Source organism: Rhinolophus sinicus, chromosome 14 (genome assembly GCF_057876585.1).
Source record: "Rhinolophus sinicus isolate RSI-liver-muscle chromosome 14, RSI-T2T, whole genome shotgun sequence".
NCBI classification, from domain to species: domain Eukaryota; kingdom Metazoa; phylum Chordata; class Mammalia; order Chiroptera; family Rhinolophidae; genus Rhinolophus; species Rhinolophus sinicus.
Window position 1 is genome coordinate 102,017,359 of NC_142514.1, and position 27,615 is coordinate 102,044,973.

Consider the following 27,615-nt stretch of genomic DNA (forward strand, 5'->3'; position numbering starts at 1 on the left):
TCTATCTATCTATCTATCTATCTATCATCTGTCATCTGTTTATTTATTTTTGTCTGCCCCATCCCCACCCTGAATGCTAGGGACACAGGGCAGGGGTCTTTGTCTATTTTGTACACTGTATCTCCAGCACCTAGAGCAGTCAGGCATATCAGAAGCACCCCATAAAGAGCTGTTGAATACGTGAGTGAAGGGTGGATGAGTGGAATTGTTGTCAGGATGAAGCACATTGCTGTATGGAAAGCATTCAGTAGGACACCAGCACCTTATTATTACGGCTGCTGCTGCTGTTTGTTAGATGTGACTCGTGCAGATTGCTTCTCCACCTGTAACATGAAGAGACTGAATCACTAGATGCTCTCTGAGCTTCCTTCGCTTCCTTCAATCTCTAAAAAGTCCGCAGTTCTCTGATCTTCATGCCCCCAAATGCTCAGTCAGGCAAGTTGTTCCCATAGCTTACTTCTGCAGTTTTCAGCAACAGTTCTGCTGGGTTTGAAGGTGCTGAGCACCCCTCTCATGGCAGCTCTTCTATTTCTTGTGACTCTGAGGGTCAGAATGCGGCATAGGTGTGGGACCATGAGACAGCCCAATATTTCTTGGAACAGTTTCCATTCAGATATTTATAAATTTTATTTGATTGGTTTTCAAGTGTTGTTTCATAGCATTTTATTATTTTCAATAGAGAATTTATTATGTACATAATTACAGCTCATTTGATTTAAATTTGTTTAAGAGTTTTTGTAGAAACAAAGTTCAGAAAAAAAAATTGCCATCCATGTGCCCCGATTGGGATTTAGACACGTGATTCTTGGAGATGAAAGGTTCATACGGTTTTGCCCTGGGTGGGGCTCTGATCCCTGGCCTTAGACACCCCTTTTGGGACAGGGTCATATCTTAGGGGGCTCAGGAGTACCTGTTTTAGGGGCTCAGATTGACTGAGTGTAGACTGTCTTCACAGGGCCTGGGCCCTTTCTCTCAGAGCCCCCTCTGAAAGAAGCGCTCTAGAACTCGGGGTTTCCCCACAGCTGACTCTGTGGGGGCCGTTTCAGGAGTAAAGGTAGCTTCACACTCGTGTGGTATTCGCTGAGTAACTGGGATGGCCTCGGAGGAGGGGTGAGGGACAGGTCTGGCTAGTTTTGCCGTGTTGTTTGTACCTGGGATTACCTCACACATCCCAACTGGCTCCCCGCCCCATCTGTCGGGGGCTGGCCCTCAGCCCTCCAGCCCCTTTTCCCCACATGCCCGGGAAGCCAGGGGCCAACATGGATCTTCCTGTCGATATCAGCTGAGCCTGGAAGCCTCAGCCCTGGGGAGAACATGGAAAGGGACAGCCACCCGGTGAGTGTCTGTGGGCCTCGGGCCAGAACCTCCTAGAGCTGAGGAAGCAGGGATGTGGCTTGGAGATAGGTGGGGACTGCCACCTGTGTGCCTCAGGTTTGGGGCGGGGGGGAAATTGAATGCAGTTTTTGTAGTTTGAAACTACTTAGGATCAAGATCGCTTGGCCTCTTTCCCATGATTCCTAGGAGGGACTTCTAGGAAGGAGAGAGAAGCTGATGGGCTTTGGAGTCTGGTCAGGAAACACCCCAGGGCAGTGCAGCTGAATTCTGAGCTTCCGCTCTGTGGCCTATGAGCACCTCTGCCAGGACATCTATGCTGTTAGATCACCACCTTTGCTGGTCTGAGAATATGGAACCTTAGCATTCTAACTGGGCTTCTACGTTATCTTGGCGACCCCCTCACTAGACTCATAATCCATCCTAAAATATGTCACTCTATACATTTAAGATCTTCAAGGGGATTTTTTGCCATCCTTGGGTCACTTATTTTCATGGTTAATAAAATTCATGCTTGGAAAGTGTTTCCTTATGTTTATCCATAATTCCTTCTGCTACAGTTCAGGTTCCTTTCCTCTTCTTCTGCTCTTGGTGGTGGTAGAGAGCTGCTAAAGGTGCTCTGTGGAAAAGCATATACATGTGAAAGCTTCCAAAGATTTTGTTCAACTGTGCCTCAGCTTTCTTTTCTTGAGGGACATTTCTTTTGGCCTCTAACCTCTCCTTAGGTCTTATTTTCTACTCCCTTTCACCTTCTTTTTTTTTTTTTTACTGATTTGGTAGAATCTGGGACTCTGGGAAGAATGGGCAATGCTGGGTTTCAGAAGGATGAGTTCAGCCTATGTTCTGGCTTATAGTTGGCTTGTGGTCCATTCTGAACCCCAGATATGTTTCTGCAACCTTTACTATCACCTCCCACATCTTGACTTTTCTTTCTCAGGCTTTCTCCTCTGCCGTTTGCTGTGATCTCCTTGGTTCATGTCCCTACCCCATCAATGTCATTTTGTCCTAGGCCTCTGGGGCTCATTGCAGCCTCGGGTAAGCAATAAGGGTGGTATACAGAGAGAATGGAGTTTTGTCTGGGGCATGCAGAGATTGAACCCACACTCGCAACCATGTTCCTTGGTAACTTGCTGGGAGTCAACGTGTTGGGTCCATAAACACAAAGAGTGAGAAGGGCTGAGCTGTCTGAAGGGTGGTAAGGGCACTTCCTGGGCAGCGTGACAGAGGGATACCTGCCTAGGAGGCACATCTGTCCAGAGTCAGGGCCCAACATGAAAGGTCACTGGAGGGGCATAGGGTGGAGAGCAGGCTTTTCATTATTGGTAGAATAAGTATCAAATGGTGTGGTAAGTGCTGCGTTCATTCTGGGAGACAGTCCTAACTTACGAAAGAAGTGAACCACTGCTTCCTTATTTAAAGTTCTTAAATTTGCCCCCTTGTTTAAGGCGGAAACTCCAAGATACTGAGCCTGAGGTGGGGCAGGGAGAGCTGCCTGAGGCTCTTAATCATATCACAGCAGACTTCTTAAAGCTGATTGAACTGAGTGGGAGCCGACTGGGAGTAACTGGTCCTCTAAGATCATGCCTTTTCCCTGAGGGCTTCATTGCAGAGATGCACTGCAGTTTTTGTTCTTCAGCTCCATAAAATAGTGAGAAAGATGGTGGCCAGTGGACGTAAGCCTGATGAAGCCCTTGTGTGAGCTGGTTGGATCTTCAGGAAGATCTTGGAAAAGGGGTGGAGAAGGCTTTCGGCTTCTCTGTATTCACAACAGAAGCTGCATGATGTGGTAGACAGAACGCTGACTGAGTTCCAGGTCAGCTATGACTTTGGGCAAATCATTTAACCTTTTGTACCTTAGTTTCTTTTTCTGCAAAATGGAATAAAAATAGTATCTACTTGAAGGAGTCTTAGGATAGTGTCTTTCACATGTAAGACTGGTCCAGGATCCTCAAAAAACACTGGACAAATATCTTCTCTCCATGCTTCTGTTTTTCTACCTGTTAAAGCAAAGGGTTGGACAAATTGCTCTCAGACACCCTTTTGTGGTTCTGTGACAGTCTCTGAAATTATACAGAATGGAATTACAGGTACACCACACTGGCTATGTGCACTTGTTCTTGAAAAATAATGTGTATTTTGTGTTGTTTCAAAGTGAGTCCCATTCCACATGCTTAAAGAAGTACAATGTTTATTAAAGAAAGACTGAAGTAGGCCCACTGATAAAGCAACAATCCTTTGCAGTGACTTTTCTTATACTGGGTTTGAAAGAGGAACAGGTTCTCAATTAGTCTAGGACCACAGATGCTATGGACTGAAGAATGGCTGGGGTCCCCGGGCTGGTCCTGATGAGGTGCCTTCCCCAGAGGAGGCTGGGCAGATTCCCCAAGATGACAGACTAGTAGGTTCAGGTGACTCTGCCATCCCCCAGACCTCATAGTGCAGAGATCCCCAGAATCCCTGACATCTGCCCTTTGCCCCTTGCAGGCATGCTGCTCTCACCTGAGACCTGTATGTTTCATGTTGTTTTTGGTGCTGAGCAGACTTCCATCTGGCCCATCTCTCCCTGCTGCCCCCTGCATTGTCCCTGTGACTTAGCAAACATGAGCACAAATGTGTGGGAGTGTGTTTATGGGGCTCCAGGCTGGGGAGCTGGGCGGGAAGGCTGACTGATGTAACAATAGCCACTTAGCTTACGTGTCTTATTTTGGCAAAACAGCTTCTTCTTGGTACAGCAACAACAGAGGTGGACTGTGCCCAGCCAGGCAGGCAGGGTGCTGGGTGGGAGGCATGAAGGAAGCCAGCTCCGGGAACCCTGGCCTTTGTCAGCCACGTGGAGGCCTTGGCAGCACCAGGTGGAGGCTGGCTCCTCTTACAGGGAAGCAATACCTGGAATGTCCAGATAGCCCCCATAATGTACCAGCCCTGAACTCTGTCAACACATGGGAAGAAACTGAGGCAGCGAGTTCCTGGGCAGTCAAATATTATTTGCTTGGCAACTATGGTCACTCAATGTTCTTTAAACTATTTGATGAATGAATGAGTGAGCAAGGAGGTGTTTTGATTCTGTTCTAACGGGAAACCCCAGACTTTTTCATGAGTATAGGAGGCATCATAAACTAGAAGGAACTTTAGTGCTCACCCAGGCCAGCAATTTTCAAGCTCTATGTAGCAGCAGGCTTTGTTGAAATGAAATCTTATGTGGAGCTCATTGTATACAACCGAGAAATGAATCTTCTCTGTTTGAAGTGGGGTAAAGGACTCAGAGCCCTTTGCCTACTAATCTGGTCTCCCAGGCATCTCCATAGAACCTTGAATGCTCTGTGGAGCCCTGCTGGAAAAGAGCTGATTGTCCAACCCCCTCCTTTTGTACGTTAAGGAGCTGAGATCCAGAGAGGGATGTGACTATCCCCTAGATCACACATGTACGTAGGAGCAGAAGCAAGATGCCCTTGTGTCTCCCATACCTGGGGCAAGAGAGGCCTCGTGGCTCTGGCTTCTTAGTTTGGAGCCCAGTTTGATTTCAGGCTGAAGGAGGTCCCTGTGGTTAACACTGGGTGGGAGGAGGTGATGGGGAATCTGCCTGTGTTCTGAGGGGAGTCCATATCTGTGGGGTTTCTCTGGGTTCAGGGAGGGGAGAGCAGGAGGGAGCCCTATGTACCAAGAGGTACAATGAAGCCTAGTTAAGCAGTGAGAATGGGAAAGAAGCCATGATCTGGTCCAGTCCAGTCCAGACCAGTTCCACGGAGGCCAGTTCAGTCCAGGCCAGTCCACACTGGAATGGGTTCAGGCCTCCCCTGCCCCACGGCCCAGGGGCTCCCTAGGCTCCCAACAGGCAGGGGGCCTTGTTAGGTCCCATCAAAGGGAGCTCCTGAGCTTTCCTGGTGCCCCTAGTGCTTCCACTTCTACCTAGCTTAAAGGGTTAGGGTGTCGGCCCAGGGTCCTGCCTATTCCCACCCCTTTGAAAATTCTCAGTACTCAGGATCATTGAGAGACAAAAACTGCCGTAGGGGCTTAGGGCTGGTGAGGGATTGTTTCTGGCAGAGCCTGGTCCCCTTACCCTGGCAGCGGCAGGGCACAGTGCTGTGCAAGGACGGAAGCTGCAAGATCAGGGTTCTGGTCCTGGCACTGCCTCCAGCTGGCTGTGTGACCTTAGGGCCTTTCTGGGCCTTACTTGCCTCATCAGTAGGATAAAGGGTTGAACTAGAAGGTTTTCAAGAGCCTTCCAGCTGTGACAGCCTGTCATATGCCCAGCCTGATCTGGGGTAGGGCTTTATGAAGGGGGGCCCAGGGTTGAGGCGTGAGGCCCAGGCACCTTGGGCTGGACTTGAAGTGTCTCTGATGGACCTGACCTTGGGCCATGAAGATGTGTTGGTTTCTGCTGCTGCTGCAGGTGTAGCAGGTTGGAGAACAGTCTATGTGCAAAGCCTGGGACTCAATCCATGGCAATAACCACCCACATAGCCACTGTGGTGAAGCAATCCGTGAGGTGGCTGTGACATCACTCAGCACAGCCTCTCATCAGTGACATTGCTAGCTGGGCCTGCAGGAGACCCAGAGAGGTCTCAGTGGGACACACTCGGTGGCTTGTTAACTTACTCCCATCCCCCACCAGGTAAGCGTCCACGGGGCAGAGTCTGCCACAAGAAATCATAAAAATGCCCCATTCACCTTGGGGTGGGGAACCTACCCCTGGAAGCTGTGGCATAGAGAGTATTGAACCAGGTACAGGAGCCTTGGGTTTTCATCCCTGTTATGCTCTAAGACATACCTGAGCGACTTTGGGCAAAGCAACACAAATGTTTTGGGCCTCTATTTCCTTCTCCATAAAATGGGAATGATAATCTTTACCAACTCCTGTTCAGGAAAGGGCTTGGAAAGAGCCCTGGCATGGGGACGGCTCTTTTCAGCACTCTCCCTGCCTTCCTGTGGCCCACTGCCCCGCCTGTCTTCCAGCCATGACACTTCCTGGCCCAGATCATCTTGAGGGGGCTGGATGAGTTTGGAGTGGGGACCCCTGGGAGCTACACAGGCACAGGTAGGTGGTAGCAGTGACAGCCTGGGGTGTAGGGCTGGTCCATGACATGGTGAGGGCTCAAGACTGTATTACCCCAGGGGGTAACCCCAGAGACCACTCCAGGGTGGGTGGGGAGGAGAGACAGGGCCAGGAAAGAATGACTGGCAATACTATGCCAAGGAAATGGCCCAAAGTTACCTATGCTCTGGCTCTGCCCTGTCCACCTGCCCCCCTCCCCACCCCGGGCAGGTTGAGAAGCCTCTGGTCTACAGGCAGCTTGTGGAGAGCCTGAAGCCATGGCCAAAGAGTTGGTCATCTGAGTCCCATTCCTGGATCTTCTGGTCACTGACAAAGGAGTTGGGACGGTTCTGGTCTTGGGTATGCCCCTTCTATCTAGGGACCTTGAGCAAGAAGTCTTCTCCCTTCCCTATTCCCCATGTGCTCAAGGTATCTGCTCTGAGGGTGAGGTCGGGCCTCTAGGAAGGGAGGCTGGAGTCTCAGCATTGCTCCCCAAGAATTGAGGAAATGAAATGAATTACTGCTGTCATAGGTTAGACATCAGGAAGAACTTCCAGCAGAGTCAGGTGGCAGACTGTGAAATGGGTAAAGCAGGATGGCTGTGGAATATCCTATTCTGTGGTCCTAGAAAATGAGAACTCTCCCAAGCTTCTGCCATGGTTTGGGTTGAGGTTCAGATTCAAGGGGCTGAAGCAGAGAACTGCACACTGGTGGCTGCTTTCCTCTGGACTTGGGGCAGCCCTTCCATCTTGCTCTCCCTGCTGGAGTTTGCAGCTCCTCACATGGGCAGTTCTCATGTGGGACTTGGGGTCCCAGGATTCTCTTCTTGCCGTGGTCTGTGGGGCCAGAAACTCTCCACCCGCCTCTTACCAGCTCTGACACCACAGCACCCGCTCTACTGATGCCAGGGCCTCCTGGGCCTCTGGCTTTTTCTTGAATATTGCCCTTTCTGTTCCCACCCCAGTTTTCCCTCCATCCCCACACCCCATACTTCCCAACTGTGAGAGACTTTATAGAGGGCAACTGAGACTCAGAGCCAAAGAGCCAAAGAGTCCGTCCTTCTGGCTCTCTGGGTCCATATCCCACCTGCCTCCAGACTCAGAGAAGAGGGACCCAGGTAGGTGTCCTGCCTGGACCCCAGGGCCTCTCCTCCCTGCTTCCTGCTGGCTGAGGCTGTGGGTGGGCACATTGGGAACTGCCTGCAAGTAGAACAAGCATTGGAGAGAGGGACAAACAAGGTTTAGGTCTCTGCCTTTCTGGTTGCCCCTGCCTTTCCACTGTGCCCACCCACTACCATTTCCCTCTCTGCTCTAACTCCCTCCTGCTGCTCCAGCCTCTCCCAAGTCTTCCCATTGTCTTCCTCTGGGTTTCTCCCTGCCTTTCAGCTCTCTTTCCTTCAGGTTGGCCCCTTAGTTCCTGCCCATCACGATGGGGTAACAGGACCAGGATCATGGGCCCGTCTAGATGGAGATAGCCTGAGCTCCTGACTGGATAGCAGAAGATTGTGAGAGTCCCTACAAGACCACCAGTCAGTTGAGGGGCATTAGGCATGCTCGTTACTCCCTCTGAACTCCAATTTCCTCACCTTGTGTATAAACTGGGAATAATAATACCTGTCCAGCTGGCTAAATGGAAGGCTTGTGAGAATCAAATGAAGTAATGAGTGTGAAAGCTCTTGGAAAATTGTGAGCGCCAAAAAAATGAAGGACGTTACTGTGGGTGTTCAGAGACTGTTGGTCGAGACTATGTGCTCCTACCTGAGATGTGAATTTGGGCGTGTTCTTAACCAACTTGGACCTCAGTTTCAAAATCTGTATAATAAGGTTAAAAATATGAACCACAAAGAGCTGCTATGAGGTTGAAATGGGATCAAGTAAAGTGCCTGGTGGGCTCTTATCTTTACTATGGTAGCACACAATTATACACCAGGCTCCTTCATGTTTATTCTTTGTTATCTGGGGGACGGCAACAGGATTGGGTTCATTTTACATGTGTGAAGACACTGAGATGTGAACTTACTTGCCCAAGGTCACCCAGTTGGGAATGGATGAAGTCATATTTGAACACATATTTTTCCATTTCTAGCCCAGCATCTTTTACAGACAAACACATAAACACACACCCACCATCACAGTTAATAGTCACCAAGTCCTTCCTTTACACGTATTATCTATCACTGCAATGCTATGAAACAAAGTGATTAGCTCACCATACAGATAAGGGAACTGAGGTGTAAAGAGGTTAAGTCACTTGTCCAGCTGGCATAGAGTGTGCTTGATGACTGTGACTCTGCTGGTCCCATCCACCAGGCTCTGCTTGCTTCTGGCAGGTCACAGGGCCCAACCCTGGCTCCCAGTGGAAAGTACCACAAGACGGAGATTCCTGTGGGCACCCCCAGCCCCACCCCCAGGCTTCCCGTGGTGCTCCCAGCCCTGCAAGGGCCCGGCCACAGTTCTCAAGCCACGGCACTAATGCAGAATGAGCCCCTGTGCACAGGTTCCAGGGAGAAGACTGCGCCAGGGGGCTCTTGCTGCTGCCTCGAGATGTACACAGGCTTGGGCCAGATTCCTGACTATGGGATTCTGAGCAATCTAAGCTCTGGTTGGGTTTGCTCATCTGTAAGATGGGCTTCTAAAAACACCAACTTCTCAAGAATGGAGTGAAGACCTCATGAGGCTAGAGACATGGAAGTTTGTTGTAAACTCCAAAGTTTTGTGAGCTGTTATCATTTTATTGTATGGAATGATGCGCATTTCCCCCGAGACTGGGGAATACTTATAGTAAGAATGTGACAGGGATGGAGGTCTGAGAGGCCAGTTGAGTGCCACAATGCCAGGGTCCTGGGCAGATGCCGAGGCCCAAGCCACCACTGGTGGGAAACACAGGGCCCTACACAGCCGGGGCTCATCCCTCTCATTGAAGGAGCTTAGGCTGGCCTTTGTCCAGCATCCTCTTTTCTCCCTAAGATGAGCTCACACCACCCTTGAGCCCTTTGGCCATGCCCCATGGCTGTTAAATCTCAGCACTGTTGGCGCTGTGTGTGCCGATGCGAAGGTGGAGAGGAACGACCATTGCCTGTCCAGCTGCTGTGTGGCAGGCAGAGGAGAGGGCTTTCCTATTTATCTCATTGAATCCTCAGGATTATTAATCCTATTCTATAGATTAAGAGAAAGAAAAAGAAAATAGAAAGTTAAGTGGCTTGCCCAAGGTCACACTGCTAGGCCTAGGACTGGGACCCAAGTCTGCCTGACTTCAAAGCCAGTGCTGTCAACAGATGCATTCTATGCTTCCGCATTTCCTCACCATGCCTCCTCGCCCAGTCCTGTGAGGTTTCCAGGGGCTAGTTTGTTTTCATTTTATGGAAATCTGGTCTCTAGACAATGAGGGTGAGATGGAAATCTGAGCTCTGGTTCGTTTGGTTCAGCAGCAGCAAGCAGCCGCCTTAGGTCCCGGCTCAGCTGGCTGGGGCATCAGGACTCGTGTGCATTTATCCACATCCATTAATTAACCCCAGTGGCTCCCTGGGAGAGTGGCTTCTGGCCTCTGCTTCTGGCGAGCCCAATGTCGTCCCACCATCCCCAGAAAAACGAGGAAGTGACCAAATCAATTATCTCTGATTCTTAGAAGAGGGAATTTTTAAAAAAAGCTTATGTGGTAGGGTTGATGGTGCTGACGCGGACTGGATGTTCTAATGAGGAGGACTTTCTATGAACTGGTCAGCTCAATAATAATGTCAAACACTTGTAAGCACAGTGGAAGGTGAGGGAGGAGACAGAGGTGCCAGAAGTCCAGGTCCTGTCTCCTCCGTGCAGCCCTGATGACTGTGTCCCCAACGCAGGGTCCCCAAGCAGGGTGTGCTTCCTCCACTATTCCTGCTGTTCCTGGGAGACCTGCCCTCCTGAGCAGCCAGTCAGTGTTCAGCAGAAGTTATAATGAGGGTCAGATGTGACCCCTGGGCCAGGTCAGTTCCCAGCTCCTGCTGCAGCTCCGGGGGCTTCTAGAGGGGGGCTAGAGGAGGCAAAGATGGTGTGAAGGAAGGTGAAGAGTTAGATGTTAGGAGCCAGAGGAGGTGAGAAGATGACTAAACTGGTGACAGGCAGTGGAGGTCTTACAGACCAGGACTTGACAGTCACCTGAGGCTGCTCAAACCCTTTCCATAAGCCCTGACTGCCCACTGGCTCCCTCTTCCAGATGTAGAGCACCCAAAGGCTCAGGCTTTCCAGGGGACAACAGGACGGGCATGCATCGATTGTCTGCTATGGCCGGCTGCTGCATCATCTCATGCACCCCTCCCATAAGGGGCAGCAAAGCCTAGTGGTTAAAGCATTGCCTCCAGAGCTTGACTTGCTGGGCTCACAGCTTGGCTCTGCTATTTTCATCAATTTGCTAAGCCTCTCTTTCTCTGTCTTCCCCTATGCAAAATGGGTATAATAAATGTTCCTACCTCATAGAGTTCTGCGGATTAAACGAGTAAATACACATAAGCCACTTAGAGCATGTCAAGTCCTCTATAACTATACATTAAAGTACCAAATATAAATTAATAAATCCTACGGCTGAGTAGGATTAAGGATTTCGTCCACGGGTGGTGGAATCATATCCCAGCCTATACCTTCTTCTCTTCCTACATCCTGCCTTTCCAGTTTCCTTGATGTACCGGTGCATGTGTGTGTGAATTCTGGGGTTACTGAGAATGGTGGAGTATAAGGCAGGTTGGGGCTTTTCTTAAGTAGTCTTTTCATGCTTTTTGACAACAGCTCATAGTAAAACCAATATTTTATAACCTAACACATACACAAAAGAAAAGGGCAGGATGTAGGGAAGTGGAAGTGAAGAGGGTGGAAAGGCTGGTTACTTCTCCCACAGGGGACCACATCTCCTTGAGCGACTCTCAGAGTGAAGGGCCAGTCCAGCAGCCTCTTCTTTGAGGGTCCCTAGACATGTGTGGCCAAAGCGGGTGCTCCCAAGATCCAGGCAGATGGCCCACTGCCCTCTGCCCATCTCTGCAATGGCTGTGATGGGGAGAGACTGTAGGGAGCTGGAGACAGCAGGCTCTTTGAACTTCATTTTATCTTTGGACACTCACGTCTTCTCAGATGCTTCCCTGTCTGGGGGCTCTGCTCACCCCCTAGCTGCTTGCCCCAGAGTGTTTCTTTCCTAGCTCAGCAGGGCTGACAGTTGGGTGGGTTGGCAGGGGAACAGCCTAAGGGATGCCTTCACTCTGCTTTCAGAATGCTTCCCCAGCAAGGATGTCTCCAGCCCGGACAGCCCCAGCCCGGGCATCACCGTCCAGGTCATCATCTGCCAGGCCTGCCTCCACAACATCGTCTCCAACCAGAGTGTACCTTGTTAGAGCAACACCAGTGGGGGCTGTACCTGTCCGGGCAGCTCCTGCTACGTCAGCACCAGCCACGAGGGCCACCAGTGAAAGCCCAGGTAAGGGGGATGCTGCAGGGAATGCAAGAGGAACAGAGAAGCAGTCCATGGGTGGGGAGGAAATCTTGTAGTTGGCACTCTCTGCTCCTCTACCCCCTGGATAATAATGTGTGGGAGGAGGGAGAATGGGCAGAGGTGGCAGTGGGAGATCTGGGGGGGTGAGGGCAGGAAGGAACCATTACATGCAAACCCCAGACAGTGGAACATTGGGGCGAATGGGGGAGGGGCTAGGAACCCAACCAACAAAGCAGGTGTCACTTTGGAGGCTGCACAGTCTGCGTCAGAGTGCAGATTTCCAGGGCACGGGCTCCTGGTTAGGCACTACTGGGCTGGATTCCTCTCTCACAGCCTCACCTTTCCCTGCTATCGCCCCGCTCCTAGGTGTCAGCCTGCCCAAGTTCACCTGGCAGGAGGGCCAGAAGCGGCTGCCACTCATTGGCTGTGTCCTCCTCCTCATCGTCCTGGTGGTGTCGCTCATCATTCTCTGTGAGTTTAACGGAGGGAGCAGGACTGGCCGTGGTCACTGCCGGGTGGAGCGGTGTCTGGGGATGGGACACACGCCAGGGAGAGAAGACTGGGGAACATACCCTTACCCAGCTACCATGTCCACAGAGGGCCACTCCTGCAAATGGTACTGGGTTAAGAGCTTGGGAAGTCAGAGGAACCTGGGCTTGGGTTCCATCTGTGCTTCTCACTGTGCAGCTTACCCCGGCAGTTTAGGTCACCCAGAGCTCAGTTTCTGCATCTTCATAGGGGATAAAATTCATTTGTTCATTCATTCAACTTACTATGTGCCCAGTAAACTCTCATAAGGACTTCACTGGGTTTTGAGGAATAAGTGAGATAATGGCACAATGCCTGGCACAAAATTCCACTCTAAAAATGCTACTCATTAAAAAAAACAAACATAAAAAACCCTCATTAAGAAAAGTCTTTCAGGCATTTTCTGTCAACAGGATAAAGTGTTCAGCAGTTCAGGCACCCACGATTCCCCCCCCCCTTTGGAAAAGACACTCAGGACATGTCCCCGGGCTCTCTGCCAGTGTGTTCACATGAACCCAGAACAATGGGAGACTTTAGGAGGAAGCAAAGGGGGGAACACACATCATACCGCCCGGTCCTCAGGGAGATTACAGTCTTCTGGGAGACATAGCGGGTAAGAATGCAGGCCAAATGTGTGTGAGTGTGTCTGTCAGGAACAGGTGACAGCTGTGTGGCCTGGGGAGGCAGAGGCCAGCTCATGAAGGCTGTGGGGCGAGAAGAGGAACTGGAAAACGGGAGAGAATCGGGGACAGGGCCTCTGAGTGGGATGAGCAGCTGCGGGAAACGTGGGGCAGATGGGCAAGGTCAGCATGCGGAGAGGGAAGGGACCCACTAACCAGAGACGAGAATATACATTTAGGGAACTGGAGACTGTCTCTTTGCTTGGGTAAAACATGGCTACGTTGTAGACAGCTGTAAATGCCTGGATGAGGGGTAAGCATTCCATTAAAGAGGCAGCATGTGGTAAAGAGTGGAGTGGGTGATGACATAGAAACACCTGGCTGCAGAGCTCTTTGAGGAAGAGGGCTGCTCCGGGGAGTTGTGTGCTGGTTAAGAATACAGCTTTCGTACCAGACAGACTTGCCGAAGCATCCCGGCTCTGCCACTTTCCAGCTATGTGACCAGCTTGACTTCCCGAGCCTCGCTTTCCCCACTTGCCTGACAAGGAGGAGGCGTCACTGTCACAATACATGTAAAGGCCTCGGCATGGTGCCTGTCACATGGTATCCATGTGACCCTCCTCTGGAACTCACTGCCCTGCTCTCCCTCCCTTCCCCACGTAAGGTATTGCCCCAGTGGGACTCCCTGCAGTCCACTGAGAACAGTAGAAAACAACCTGTGGAGGGGTAAGGTGGCATCTGAGGGCAGGCTCCCTGATTAGTTATAGCTCTCGGTGTGATTCACAACATTTCCTGAAGTCCTTTGACCTCAGACCTCCCACCCGGGGAGGTGGTCACTGAGCAGCTAGGCCAGCAGGGGGTCAGAACTAGAGGTCAGCCCCGACTTCCCATCCTGAGCTCTCCCCACTACACATCCGGGTGATTCCGGGAGGCTCCGTGCACAGGGCGTGGGGATGGGGAAGACCAGGGCATGGAGAAGAGGGCGCATCCAAGAGATCAGGAGGGATTGGTGTCTGGACCTAGAAGGAGCAGTCACACAACGGTGACCTTTGCCTTGGGTGACTGAGAGCCTGGTGGGGCCAGGGGGCGAAGTTGGGGGTCAGGGCCAGGAGTCGGTGGTAGGCAAGAGGCAGGGTGAATAGTCAGAACTCAGGTTTCTTTGGCATTCAAGGTGAAGTATATCCAGGCAGGAGGGATGACAGTTCCTAGTTTGGAAAGAAATAGGTATTAGAGACAGAGGGAGTCATGAGGCTGATTTTTACAGATGGTTTGTAAAGATTGTACATCAGGGAATCAGCCACCTAGAGTTGCTTGTTGAGTGGGAAGACATTGAAAGGCATAAAGACAACTGATAGGGCAATAACTGAGCATAGGAGACATCCTTTGTTTAGGGGAGAGGAGGAGGAGGAAGAAAATCCAGGAGCTCCTGAGGTTGGTGGGACCACCTTTGAGAAAACAGGGCAGGTAGTGGTTGCACGTGTGTGACTGTGGATTTAGAAATTTCTCTGCTTTGACGCTTGCAAAGCACAGAGACAAAGGGTTCTGAGAAGGGGCTCTGGAATGCTGGAGGAAGTGGTTTTTTGGCCACTACTCTGGCCAGCATGTAGGGCAGGGGCGCTCCCAAAGTAGTGCCTACCGCCACACCTCCCTCCTTCTCTGTCTCCTTCTCTTTCTCTGGGTGGCTGCTCTAGTCTGCCTGGTGCTGCCCTGCTTGCAGGAGCTTTCTGGAGCATTCTGGAGCATTCCTGAGCAGCCTTTCTCTCCATACAGATGGGGGACGAGAGCCCCAGAGTCCAAGAGGGATTGCAGGTCGGTGTCTCAGAACCCCCAGGGCCTTGGGCTGCTCAGTGTCTTGTTTCTCTGGGGCTGTCAGTGACACAGCTGTCTGCTTCGTTTTCTCCAGTCCATTTCTGGCGGGGCCACACAGGAATCAAGTACAAGGAGCCGGTAGAAAGATGCCCCATGCACTCTATGCGCTGTGATGGAGTGGTGGACTGCAAGATGAAGAGCGATGAGCTGGGCTGTGGTAAGCAAGCGGGGCATAAGTGTGCGTGTGTGCATGTGTGTACTCCGGTGACTGCAAACTCAAATGGGAGGCAATGGACAGAGAATCAAAGGAACTGTATTCTAATCACAGAAGGCTGTGTTTGAAACCTGGCTTTGAGTGCTTTGTGACTGGGGCAATTCTCTTACCTTCTCTGAGCCTCAGTTTCCTAATCTGCAAAATGAGTGGGTTGGACAAACTTGGTGGTTCTCGAATAAAATCTGACAATTCCCAACTATCAGACTGAGCAAAACAAATCTTCTCTGGCTGGAGGCAGGTGTGGGGTCCAGAGCGTCGTCATTGTGCCTCTCCTCTTTGGCCAGCAGAGGAGCTGACTTCCATCTTTATGGTTTCATGAAGGTCAGTTTGTAAATGGGTGGCTTAGGTGAGCGCAAAGATGTCATTGAGCTCTGGTCCTCGGTGGCTTTCCCATGTGCATGTATAGGCCTGATGTGGGTGCACGTCCAATCCATTGTACCTATGTGTTTACATGTATCCTCACCCACGATTGCATCCATCTGTGACTGAGCCTGTCCCGTGAGCACTGTCAGATCATAAACTTTATTCCCCTTGTCATGCTCTCGTTTGGGCATGTCACTGCCCTGTAGGAGTGATGGCCCCTGGCAGTGCCTGCCCCTTCTCCCAGCAATGGCCCCCTGGATCCTGTCAGATGGAGAGCTTTCAGCCCGACCCCAGCACCTTGGCTCTGCTCTTACTGAGTGTCTTGTGCTTCTGAGCACTGGCTATGATCATCACCTCCCAGGCCAAGCTCCTGGGTGTTTCCAAGGCCTCAGCAAGGAGCCTCAAGACAGCAGCATCTCAGAGGCTTTCTCAGCTGACTCCCCAAGAACTTGGAGCTTCCTGGGTGCTGAAGACCTTCCTTTCCCTTTTCTTGCCCTGCAGTGAGGTTTGACTGGGACAAATCTCTTCTTAAAGTCTACTCTGGATCCTCCCATCAGTGGATTCCGGTCTGCAGCGACAGCTGGAACAATTCCTACTCAGTGAAGACCTGCCAGCAGCTGGGTTTTCAGAGGTACACCTTCCCCCAGGGTCCTGGCTTCAGGGATGTCTTGGGCCGTTTGCAAGGGTGTCTCAGGCTCATTGCAGGAATCCCATATTGAAGAGAATCTTGGGGACCAGGGTTGAGGTCATTAGCTCAGGACACCCTTGACTTATTCAAAGAGGCAGTGGCCCTGGGATCTTATGAGTCTGGGGCAAGCTATTTCCATGAGGCCAAAGTAATTCTTTGTAGATCTGCAATAGGATCACTCTCCTGTCTTGTTCTTTGCATCCAAGCACACCCGTGCCCACTGTCACGTTTAATGGTCAAGGTAGTCCTGTGAGATGGGGAGGCATGTGGGCAGGTCTCGTCTTCTTCTTCTGCTTTTGGAAACCTTCACTGGACTTTGAGCTATAGCAGTTGTGCTTGGGCTAGAACTCATCAAATGGGAATGGGATGGGCCGCTGTGGTCCAGTCATAAGAATTTTTGTCTAAAGATTTTAAACAAAGAAGTTGATGCTGGTAGGTGGAGGAGGGGAAAGGTGGACAATGACCTTCTGGCTTGAAGGAGTCCTGATTTGCAGGCCACATGGTCACCTGCTTCCTCCCTCTTGGTCAGAATTTTCAAGCCAACTAGTTTTGTGGCTCACCAATGTGTGTGAGGTTGTGGGGAGAAGGGTTTAGGATCTCACTGTGGGCTCTCTGTACAAGCACCTAGAAAACCAGGCTTGGGGGCTGGGACTTAGAACCAGTTCTCCATCCCCATCTCAGCCTCAGAGTTTCCATTTGTGAAAGGGAGATCTTGGTGCTATAGTCGGAAGACCATGGATATCTTTTATTATGGAGTTAATATGACCTTATGCAAGTCTTAGCCTCCCTCAGGTTTCAGTAGATAGTGTCATTTAGTCAAAGAACATTCATTGAGCTTTTAATTTGTGGCACCCACACACAAAGGAGCAAGACAAGATCCCTGCTGTTGGAGAACGTCTAGTATGGGGTGGGTGAGAGAGGCTTAAACCAATCATTATAGCATAATGTGCGTGTAATGATAAGATATGTGCAAAGCTCTATGGGCACACAATGAAGGGGATGCCTGACTGCGCTGGGAGGAGAGCAGAGACTGGAACAGCACGCACAAGGGCACACTCTCATGCAAGAGTGTCCATGTTCTAGGAATGCACACAAGAGCAGCACGGATAGTGGGGGTAGTGGTCCATGGGTCGCCCACATCACAGTGACCTGGGGTGCTTGTTAAAATGCACCTCAAATCATAATCTCTGGGATTAGTATTTAGAACCTGCTTAGCAAACACCTGAAGTGATTCTTAGGCACATTGTGCTGTGACATCCAGTGAGTGCGTAAAGGATTCACAAACTTTAATATATGCAAACCTCATGTTAATGAGGACCTTTAAGATGCAGAGTCTGGCTCAGCAGGGCCAGGGTGATGCTCCTGCTGCTGGTCCACGGATCACAGTTTGGATAGAAAAGGGCTAGATCAGTGTTTGTCAAACTTGATCGTGCATCATTATCACCTGGAGAGCCTGTTAAAACACAGAACCCAAGCTCCTTATTCGGTAAGTCTCGGGTAGGGCCCAAGAATTTGCATTTCTTATAAATTCTCAGGCGGTGCTAATACTGCCAGTCTGGGTGGGGACCACACATTGGGAACTACTGGGCTAACACACAGGGCTAATGGAGGGCAGTGGGGGGATATTTGGGTGACGTCAGACCACAGCCTCTGTCCTCCGTCAGCAGGGCTGGCCAGGACTCATGCCAGCTGGAGGACTGGGAGTGGACTCTATGTCAAGGGGGCTTATTTTTCCTCTCTCTTCCCTTGCAGTGCTTATCGGACAACAGAGGTGGCCCACAGGGATTTTACCAGCAGTTTCTCGATCTCTGAATACAACTCCACTGTCCAGGAAAGCCTCTACAGGTATGGCCGGGCTGCCTGTCTGTGAGCAGGGGACTGAGGCAGTGCAGGGACTCCCTGCACCCCTTTGGACTTTCTGGGACCCAGCCTCTAGGAGTCCATCATGAATGTCAGGAGCATCTCAGAAACAGAACTTATTTGCCCCCTGCCTCCTAACTTCTTATTGAGGCTTGGTGCAGAAAGCACCTCAAGGTCAGGGGTGTCCCCAAGAGTTTACCTGGTTGCCAGAGACAATTAACAAACTTTGGGGCCTCCAGTCAGCCAGGCATTTGGAGTGAACACTGCTGTGGGGAGTGAGCTTGGGGTGGGGAGGAGGAACAGCAGCAGGGGAGTGTCAGGTGCCCGTGGTCAGGGGCAGGAGGCCCACCTGGGAGGCACCAGCCTCCTCTGTCATGACCCCACTGAGGGAGAGGTTGGGGGGACGCTCCACCAGTATTTACCTTGGGAGATGACAGAAAAAACAGGGCTCTGGGAGAAGGGGTGGGGAGGGAAGGGAAGTGAATTAGCTGCGTTCTGGATGCCTGCTTTGTGCTAAGTGGTTTGCATGTATCGTTGCTGGTGAGCATTGAGGTACTCTGTCAGAGGAGCATTAGGCCACCTGTTTAATTGTGGAAAGGTGCTGGGACAACGGAATCATGATTTCAAAGCATGTTTATCTGACCAATGTGTGCAATCATCCACTAGAAAGTGGGGGGTGGGAAAAAGTGTGGAGATGCTTTGCACTAAGCCATCCCTACTCCTGGAGAAAGCACTGGGAGGGCCTATACCCAGCAATGGGGAGAAGGTCAGAATCTCCATTTTCTTGTGCAAAAGAAATGGGACAGGTACTGAGCAGAATTCAATCAGAGAAGGCTTCCTAGAGGAGGTGGCTAATGTACCTTTTTCCTACCTTCTGTCTTTTTTCCTTCAGGTCTGAATGTCCTTCCCAGCGGTATGTCTCTCTCCATTGTTCCCGTAAGAAGATGCTCTTCATCCTGGATTGTGGCCTGTGTGGGGTGGGAGTCATAGGGCAGAGGGGTGGGACCTCTTTGGGGGAGATGGTCAGCCCTGGGGGTCCACTAGGAAGAAGGGCTTAGCCAGCAGGCTTGCTTCAGGGCTAGGACCCCGGTAAAGCACTGGGGCAGTTCCAGCACAGCATTTCCCTTTCTCCTGACCTTTCTGCCCAGTAACCTCGCTCATACCAAGGAAGCCATTCAAGTCTTCTGGATTCTGGGCAGGGGACAGAGGCCTGGGAGAGCAGGTCTGGGCCGACTAAAGCTCCTATACCAATAGACAAAGAATTAGATTGAAATCTAGACTTAGAGTCAAACTTTACTGAGCACATTCTATGTACAAAGCACTGTGCCTATCTCTTTACAAATATGATTCATTTAATTCTCACAAGGCAGGTGCCGTTATTGTCCACTTATTGAAAAGAGATTGAAATGTTCATTTTGCTTAAGGTCAGACTTCTGGTAGGTGAGGAGATGGTATTTGACCACGAGTCTGACCCCAAAACCCAAGGTGTTAATTGGTCCACAATGCTGTGCTCTCAGTAATGAGCAGGCAGCAGTGCTACTCTGAGTGGGCCAGTCACACGGTGCTAAGGACAGAGTGACTACCCCCTCAGACCACCTCTGGCTCCTCACTCTCTCCCCCTTCAAAGAGAAAAGAACACACGTCTGAACAAGCTCCAAGAGCTGCCCTCTTTCTTCGTGGTTTTGGGGGAATGACTCACTCCAGAACATGTTTGGAAATGTTCCCTTAGAATGAAGCACCCCCAATAGCACTAAATGCCCCACTGGGGAACCAAGTGGGCACAAACCTACCTGTGCATCACGGGAAGCTGATTTCTCCTTTGTTTGGAGACGGTAGAAATCCCCATCACAGCGCCAATCAATTCATGTCATGTAGACTTGATCTACCTGACTTCCTGAGGGCAGTCCTGAGAGTCACCATTGTGACCCTGATGTCTAGCTCAAGCCCAGAGCATGGGGCACTTAGGAAGCATTTATCAAATTAATGAAAGAATGAATGAGTGCGAGGAAAGAGGAACCTGCCTGGATCCAAATTCCCACTGGAGGATCCCAGAAAGCTAACCACCATGTGGGAGCTCTGCTTTGGCAGGAAACGGCTACTGTGGATCAGATTAAGTGAGCAAAGTGGCGTCCACGGGTGGGTGGGTGCCTTCAGGACCAGGCTGCCCAGGCCTGCCCTGGGCCCAGGGAGCATGGCAGGGCTCTGAGAGAAGCAGAGTTCACAGATTGTCTCTTCTGCTTCCCCCCAGACTGTGGACTGAGGGCCATGACGGGGCGGATCGTGGGAGGGGCACTGGCCCCAGAGAGCAAGTGGCCTTGGCAAGTCAGTCTGCACTACGGCACCACCCACGTTTGTGGGGGCACGCTGATCGACGCCCAGTGGGTGCTCACCGCTGCCCACTGCTTCTTTGTGTAAGTGCCTGAGGGGGCCGGTGATGCAACGCTGCTGGGGTTCGGGATCTCCAGGAAGGGCTGATCACAGCGTGATTTCTCTCTCCTCCGTGGAGGAGGGCTTGGTGAGGGCCAGGCGGCATTTGCATGGCCAGGGGCATGATTTGCTAGGCCCAGAACAAGAAAATGCCTTTGCTTGATGGCCCCTAAGGAGAACGAGGCAGGCAGGAGGAAGGACTTGGGAGCCTGCCTCTGAAGAACAAGCTGAAATAAAAAGGCTTTGGGTTTGTCACTGCTTCCTGTAACTTACAGGAGAGGAGCCCAGGAAATCAGGGCCACTGTCCCATGAACTGAGGGATGAAGGTTTGAGGGGAGGGGTTGTAATGCAGCCAGCTTCTGACAGTCACCAGCTAGGCTTGTCCCTTTGAGTTCATAGACAAGAAAGGACTCAGGGGCCTAAGCTCCGTTTCTGCTGAGGACAATACCATTGAGATGTGTCCTGCCCACCTTATTTGATCCTTAGTGGTGTGCAGAGGAGACAGTGGAGTGCCTGCTTACAGAGATCCTATTCATCCCCACCCCCTTTCTGTTGTAAGGTGCAGAGAGCCAGTGCAGAATGGCTTTTTCGAGAGAGGGGATTGTTTGGGACCCCTGCGCTAAAATAGAGGGCTCCCTCCGGAGGTCATTTCATCCATCCTCCTGCCCCCCAGCTGGTGTCCAGGGTTGCAGCTCCCGTGTGTAGCAGATGCTGCCGGTGGGCTCTGCCAGGCGGGTGAGTGGACCATGCTCTCCTGGGGCTCTTGCAGGACCAAGGAGAAGGTCCTGGAGGGTTGGAAGGTGTACGCAGGCACCAACAACCTGCGCCAGCTTCCTGAGGCCTCCTCCATTGCCCAGATCATCATCAACGGCAACTACAGCGACGAGGAGGACGACTACGACATCGCCCTCGTGCGGCTCTCCAAGCCCCTGACCCTGTCTGGTGAGTGAATCAACGCCTGTCCACCCCACCCTGGCTCATCCTAACAGCCTTTGGGGCCCAGCCCTTGCACTTGGCAGCGTCTGTCGGGGTCCCAGAGCCTCAGCATGGCGCAAGTCAGACTCAGAGATCACTTAATGGAACATCGCTATTTTACAGTCGGGGGAACTGAAGCCCAGAGGTCGGAAATAAGTTTGCCCTAAATGACACATCTTACATTGCAAATTGGTGACAGAGCCAGGGCTTGGATACAATATCGTCAATATAAATAGATTAAATTGTTTCAGTGGTATTCACTGGGCACTTAACAGGGGCCAGACACTGGTGTAGGCATATTACATCTATGATTTCATTTACTCTTCACAACCACTCCTGTGCAGCAAGTACTATTATTAGCTTCACTTTACATACGAGGAGCTGGAGCTGTAGAGAGATAATTATCAGAGGCCATGGAGCAATAAGGGGCAGCTCCAGGACTGGATCCAGGTCAGTCTACCTCCCAAACAACGCTCTTCTCACTGGGCTCTCAGCTGGCAAGTGCTAACACTGCAGTTGAAGACACAAGATGAGTACACATTCAAACAACCAATTGCCATCAGGATGGAGCTGAGGACCAAATGAGGCTGCATGATGGAAATACTACTGAAATTATCAGGAGACCAAAGAAGCCTTCATTAATTCATTCATTCACTCATTTATTCACTTATCCAATACTGAGTGTCCACTTTTTGTGGGTTCTGTAGTTGGCAATTGCAAATAGAACACAATGGTGACACACACAAAGACAGCCAGTAGAGACCAATGATGCGATGCTGAGGGGAGCTGGGGAAGCCATGGTGGCACAGACAGGGGCACATAATCAGTCTTGGCAGGCTAGGGAGGCCTGCCTGGGGGAGGACAGCTATGGTGGACTGGGATTTTTGGAAGCCTTGGAAGGCTCTCTGGTTAGTCCAGCCTTTCTCGTGCTCTTGGCCTATGAGCTGGTCTTTCCTGGCACATTAGTTATGGAGGCAGTGTCAGTGAGTCAGTAGTTAGCTCATCAGGGTGGTATGAGGAGGAAGAAATCTTGGCAGAGCTCAGTGGGGCAGGGTTGTCCCAGAACCACGCCCACTAGTGGGCAAGAAATCTGTTCTCCTGCTCCCTCCAGCCTTGTCTGTACTACCCAGAACTATAAGGTAAGGGGTGCCCGTCAGCCCTTGCCCTGCCCCTCATACACACATGAAAGGGGGAAGTCAGTCTGCAGGACCAATACAGGCCTTACCAACCTTGTAAAACCCAGGCTCCATTTGGCTAACCATTCGTATGCTACCTCCCACCACCCTTACCCCCTTAATATTATTTGGAATTCCAAATCAAATTAAATAATTTTAATAACCAAATGAAAAAAACACACATAAAAGTATTACAATATTGCATATGCTTTTCAGACTATGGCAGTCCCTTTCCAGATTCTGCTAGGCCACTGGGCAGGAAGCAGATCGCTGTCTGAGAATCGCAGCTCAGGTTTATGTAGCCCTGTGGTCAGGCCATGTTCCCTGATTGGTTTAGAAATCAGGGCAAGTTTTCTTACACTCATATGGCAGGCTGAGCACTTTGAAGTCACAGTACTAAGAAAACTCAGGAAAACTCACTGGTAAATTTAATTCCCCCATAAAAATTAGTGGAATATATAACAGTTACATATTTTCAAGGCTCTATGTCTCAAAAATAGAATATTTTAAGAAATCATGTTTTGCTTTTTTTGTTAACAATTGACGCTATTCCTTCATTTATTTTGATGTGTTTACTCTCTAGCAGACAGGTGTGTTAGATACCAGTGCTTAAAGCCCAGTTTATAAGAGAATTTAATATTCATTCTCCCTCCCTCCTGTCTCTCTTTCTTTTAATATTTGTTGAACACTTTATATGTGTCAGGCCCTATTCTAAGTGTAGGAAGCTGCAGTGAACAAAACAAACAACTGAGAACACTACAAACATTCTATCTATCAACTAATATTTTGTTGTTGCAAATTGGACTTTGGTGGTTGTTGCCCCAGTCCATCTAGGGACACCAGTCCTCAGAGGAGCTTATGAAGTGGTACACAACAGCACCTTCTAATTGTTATTGATCATGGGAGCAAGTGAGCAGCTGTTTTGTGGGCTGTGCCCCTAAGGGTATGCTCTTCCAGCGGGGAGAGGTATGGTCTCACCCCGCCTTGCGCCCTGGCCAACCAGCAGGTACCCTTCCCAGACCAGACTGGACACTCCACTGAGACACCACGGCCATAATACATGAGACTTAGCCTGCTGCAGCTCCTGGCTCTGGTGGACATGCAGGGAGGAGGCTCAGCCAGGAGAGACCCTCAGTCACTCAGTATCCATTTGGTACAGGGGAGCTCCCAAGGCACATTCTTCTGCCCACATGGCATCCACTGAAGTCAGAATGTTTTGGGGGGACTCCAGCAGCACCGTGAAGGCTGGGGGTCAAGATAAAGTGATCGGTTAGTCTGAGGCCCTGGAAGATTCAGGACTACCCTGGGGACAAGAAGGGGCCTCCTAGGATATTGATACTCCTGCCCCTCCACCTAAACCTCTAACCTTGTCCCTTCACTGATGCCTTGAGGTCTTGTTGCAGCTCACATCCACCCTGCCTGCCTCCCCATGCATGGACAGACCTTCACCCTCAATGAGACCTGCTGGATCACAGGCTTTGGCAAGACCAAGGAGACAGATGGTGAGAGGGAGAGATGCCAGACTCTGTGTTTGTGTGTGCATGTGTGTGCCTGTATACGTGTGTATCTGTGTGGAGTGTGCGGGGATGATGTGTCAGGGTAGATAGGTAAGGTCCTATGTAGATGAGGGTTTGGGTATATAGATTCATGGGATGTGAATGTGTGTGTATATACCTGTGTATATGTAAAAGCAGTTATTATGACAATGCCCTCCAGCCAAGACCCTCAAGGAAACCCTTATAGTTGAGCAAGTTGGGTTCATTGCTCATTGCACTGAAGGACACCATGGAGAACCATGGCACTTTTGATAAGAGGTATTAGAAAGGACTCAGCACAGGACTTGGGTGGTTTGCGGGGGGGGGGGGGGGTTCAAGGAAGTGGATCGTTTCTTTAGATTGGATTCTTTTAGGAAGCAGGATAAGTCCATGATTGGGTCTCCAAAGAATCTCATCTGGAAGTTATGAATAGACTGGGTCTAAAGCCGTGCTTGGTAAAGAAGCAGCAGCCACTCCTGTTGTCTGGGAGGGGGTGTTTGGTACTGTTGTGGTTTGCACAGTGAATGACCTTGTTGTCGTCTATACTTAACCAGATCATGAAATGGTTGTGTTTTGCCCCAGCTTATCATGGTCACAGAGTGGCCTTGTCTGAGGTCGGCTCTGTTGGGTCGTTTATATGAGACCGGAGCGTGCCACGGCCTGGCTGGCCAGCTGTGAGACTTAGGCCATGTTCTCTGCTCAGTGTGGTGGAGTGCTGGCTGGCTGGGGAGCAGCTTTTTCTGTGCTTGGGTCCATAACTGACTAGCTGTGTAACTGTGGGCAAGTCACTTCTGTAATTCTGAACATCTTTACCTGTAAATGGGTTAATTATACATGTTAAGGGCACATAGTTACTGAAAACAAATGAAATGATATATTGGGTAGTGCTTTGAGTACAGAAAAGCATTGTGCAACGTGCAAGCTAGCTTGATAGGCTGTGAGTTTGTCCATGTATGTGTATGTCTTTGTTATATGTGGTGAGCTCTGTCTGCTGCAAGCGTGTGTGTGCCCATGTGTTCTGAGCGGCCAAGCACGGGAATGGTGCCCTCCACTCCCAGGAAGCTGTGAGTCTGGTGCTGAGGGGCAGCTAGACGGCCACAGAGCTGCGCAGAGTCTTAGTCCCTTCCCCTCCTCTCTCTCCTCTGTCCACCTCACTGAAGAGAAGACATCCCCCTTCCTCCGGGAGGTGCAGGTCAGCCTCATTGACTACAGGAAGTGCAACGACTACTCGGTCTATGACAGTTACCTTACCCCAAGGATGATGTGCGCTGGGGACCTTCGGGGAGGCAGAGACTCTTGCCAGGTGGGGCTGCTTCTGGGTGGTGCTTATGTTCCAGGACCCCGGGGGGTGGGGGGAGGTTGGGGTGTTGGGATTGGAGTGGGAATCGTGTGCCCACAATTTTCTGCTCAAGGACCAGCTCTCCCACCCTGCTGATGTGCATGTTCTCCCTTGTAGGGAGACAGTGGGGGCCCCCTGGTCTGTGAGCAGAACAACCGCTGGTACCTGGCAGGAGTCACCAGCTGGGGCACGGGCTGTGGCCAGAGAAACAAACCTGGTGTGTACACCAAAGTGACAGAACTCCTTCCTTGGATCTACAGCAAGATGGAGGTGAGAGCTCGCACGGAGCACTCGCCAAGCCGTGGGGACTCCCAGAGGCAGGGTACCTGGAAGAAGGTCCAGGCTTTCCCCAGGGTCTCGGCTGAGGTTCCCTCTTGCCCTCGTATTTGGGGGTGTTCACACAGTGCAGAAGACCAGAACAAGAATCCAGTATGGGTCCAACCCCAGCTTCCTGTGTTCCTTTCCTTCTCTTCTTCCTGCAGAACAGAGCTCAAAGTGTTTGAAAAGGGGTGAGCCTACACTGAGTGCCGGCCCCAATATTACTCTTCGCTCTCAGTGATGGTTGAGTTGTGGGTACACCACTGAGGGTAGGAGGCCTCCCCTCTTTGGCAGAAAGTTGGTCCCATGGGGACCTGAAGTCAAAGTGGGGATTCACCCCCACTTCTGCTGACCCAGCTCAGCCCCTACCTTCCCTGGGCCTACTGTCTTATCTGTAAAGCAGACATGCTATGCCCTTCCCTTCTCTGCCTGGGCAAGGGTGGAACAGTAGAGAGCTCAGATGGGGATAGAGAAAGGCTGCTCCTGAAATCCAGAATGTGGGTCTCTTAGAAGCTGCTTCCATCTTTTTCCCTTTATTGTGCGTCTTCTTTGAGGGGCGGTGCCAGGTGACAGGTGGACTGAATTTTAGGCTCTGAATCCCCACCTTTGTATCTGCATTATGGGTTCACCAGGCAAACCCTCACGCTATTCTCCCTGTTCCCTTCCTCAGAGTGAGGTACGCTTCCGGAAATCCTAAGTAGCTGTCCTGGTCCACCTCACAGCGCTGACTGCTGCAAAGACTGGCCAAAGTGACTGGGCCGTTTGCAACGTCATCTGGGCGAAAAGACACCAGACACCTTTGTTACTGCCATCTCCACTGTCTGCTGCCTCTGGAAATATGCACATGCGCGTGTGTGTGTGTGTGTGTGTTGTGTGTGTGTGTGTGTGTGTGTGTGTGTGTTGTGTATTGCTCTCCCAAGTTCTTCAGAAACCAGGAGAGTTATCAGCTCTTCCCAAATCCCAGGCTGGAAGTAGTAAACCGAAGACAACAGTTTGGGCATTGTGGAGGTCTCTACAGGGGTGTCTACAATAGATGGAGGAGGTAGAGCCCCGGGAAGGGCCTGGAAGACCCTCACATCAGGAATTCTTGCTCCTCTGACCTTGACTCAGAGACTAGCCCAGAATGAGCAGCCACCTGGCAGCCTAGGTGACACCATCACTGTCCAGGAACAGTAACGGGTTTCGTTGGGGAGCCTGGACTGTCCCTAACAGGAAGATGTTCCTGTTGGCCTTACAAGCATCCTGTTCTCTCAGACCTCCGGCCGGTGCTGTGGATGTGGACGGGTGACTGCACTGCAGCCGTCCATGCCGACGGCTATGAACAGGGCTCATTCTTCTTGTTTAGCCGCAGGCTGCTGGGGGTGGATTTCATTTTATTTTTATATTTAAGAAATAGAAGTAGATATATTTTAAAAGATTCTCCAAAAATTCCTGGAGCTAGGAGAGCCAGCATCAGTCACTCCAAGAACTCTGAGAGACTCATAGAAACTGTGCCGCTCTAGAGTCCTGTGGAAGGTTCCAGGCCTCAAGGGACCGGATGGAGTGGCCCCTTTGAGATACTCAGGGAATGAATCCTCATTTGGGCTACTGGGAAAATCTAAGACAAAGAGAGCCACAACTGTTGCTGCATTCAAGGGCTACAACCAAGGCATAAAGAAATGGATGTGGCTTCTCCTTGGGCCCCTCAGAGGCTGGGAAAATTCAGGTGGACAGTTATACCTCATTCCCAGTGCTGTTCTGGGACTTCGGAGTTTCTTTTCAGCATTCTTCAGCTTTCACCTCTCAGTTGTTCCAGAAACATCACCAATATGAAAACTGCCGTGAAGAGAAAGCTGACCTAGGCCCTCCAAACAGCGCTTCTAAAGGATCCCAGTTGCCCTGCTCCTGCA

The 27,615-nt window shown here is 50.9% G+C and overlaps 1 protein-coding gene across 1 annotated transcript; it reads left to right on the forward strand.

Annotated features, from left to right (window-relative positions):
• The first annotated feature begins 1,211 nt into the window (after window positions 1-1,211).
• Window positions 1,212-26,705, forward strand: TMPRSS13 (transmembrane serine protease 13). The gene is made up of 13 exons (XM_019716186.3): window positions 1,212-1,335; window positions 11,596-11,800; window positions 12,182-12,286; window positions 14,867-14,989; window positions 15,911-16,040; window positions 17,850-17,942; window positions 18,850-18,893; window positions 20,206-20,368; window positions 21,154-21,326; window positions 23,938-24,036; window positions 25,230-25,372; window positions 25,526-25,678; window positions 26,397-26,705. Exons 1-13 carry the CDS (start codon window positions 1,315-1,317, stop codon window positions 26,421-26,423), a joined length of 1,479 nt encoding a protein of 492 aa, XP_019571745.2. The 5' UTR covers window positions 1,212-1,314; the 3' UTR covers window positions 26,424-26,705.
• The last annotated feature ends 910 nt before the right edge of the window (window positions 26,706-27,615 follow it).

Excerpts from the sequence above, each read along its gene's own strand:
- TMPRSS13 (XM_019716186.3), top strand. The coding sequence starts at position 1,315 with ATGGAAAGGGACAGCCACCCG. Across the intron at positions 16,041-17,849 it reads CAGCAGCTGGGTTTTCAGAG|TGCTTATCGGACAACAGAGG; the intron begins GTACACCTTCCC and ends CTTCCCTTGCAG. Across the intron at positions 25,373-25,525 it reads GAGGCAGAGACTCTTGCCAG|GGAGACAGTGGGGGCCCCCT; the intron begins GTGGGGCTGCTT and ends TCTCCCTTGTAG.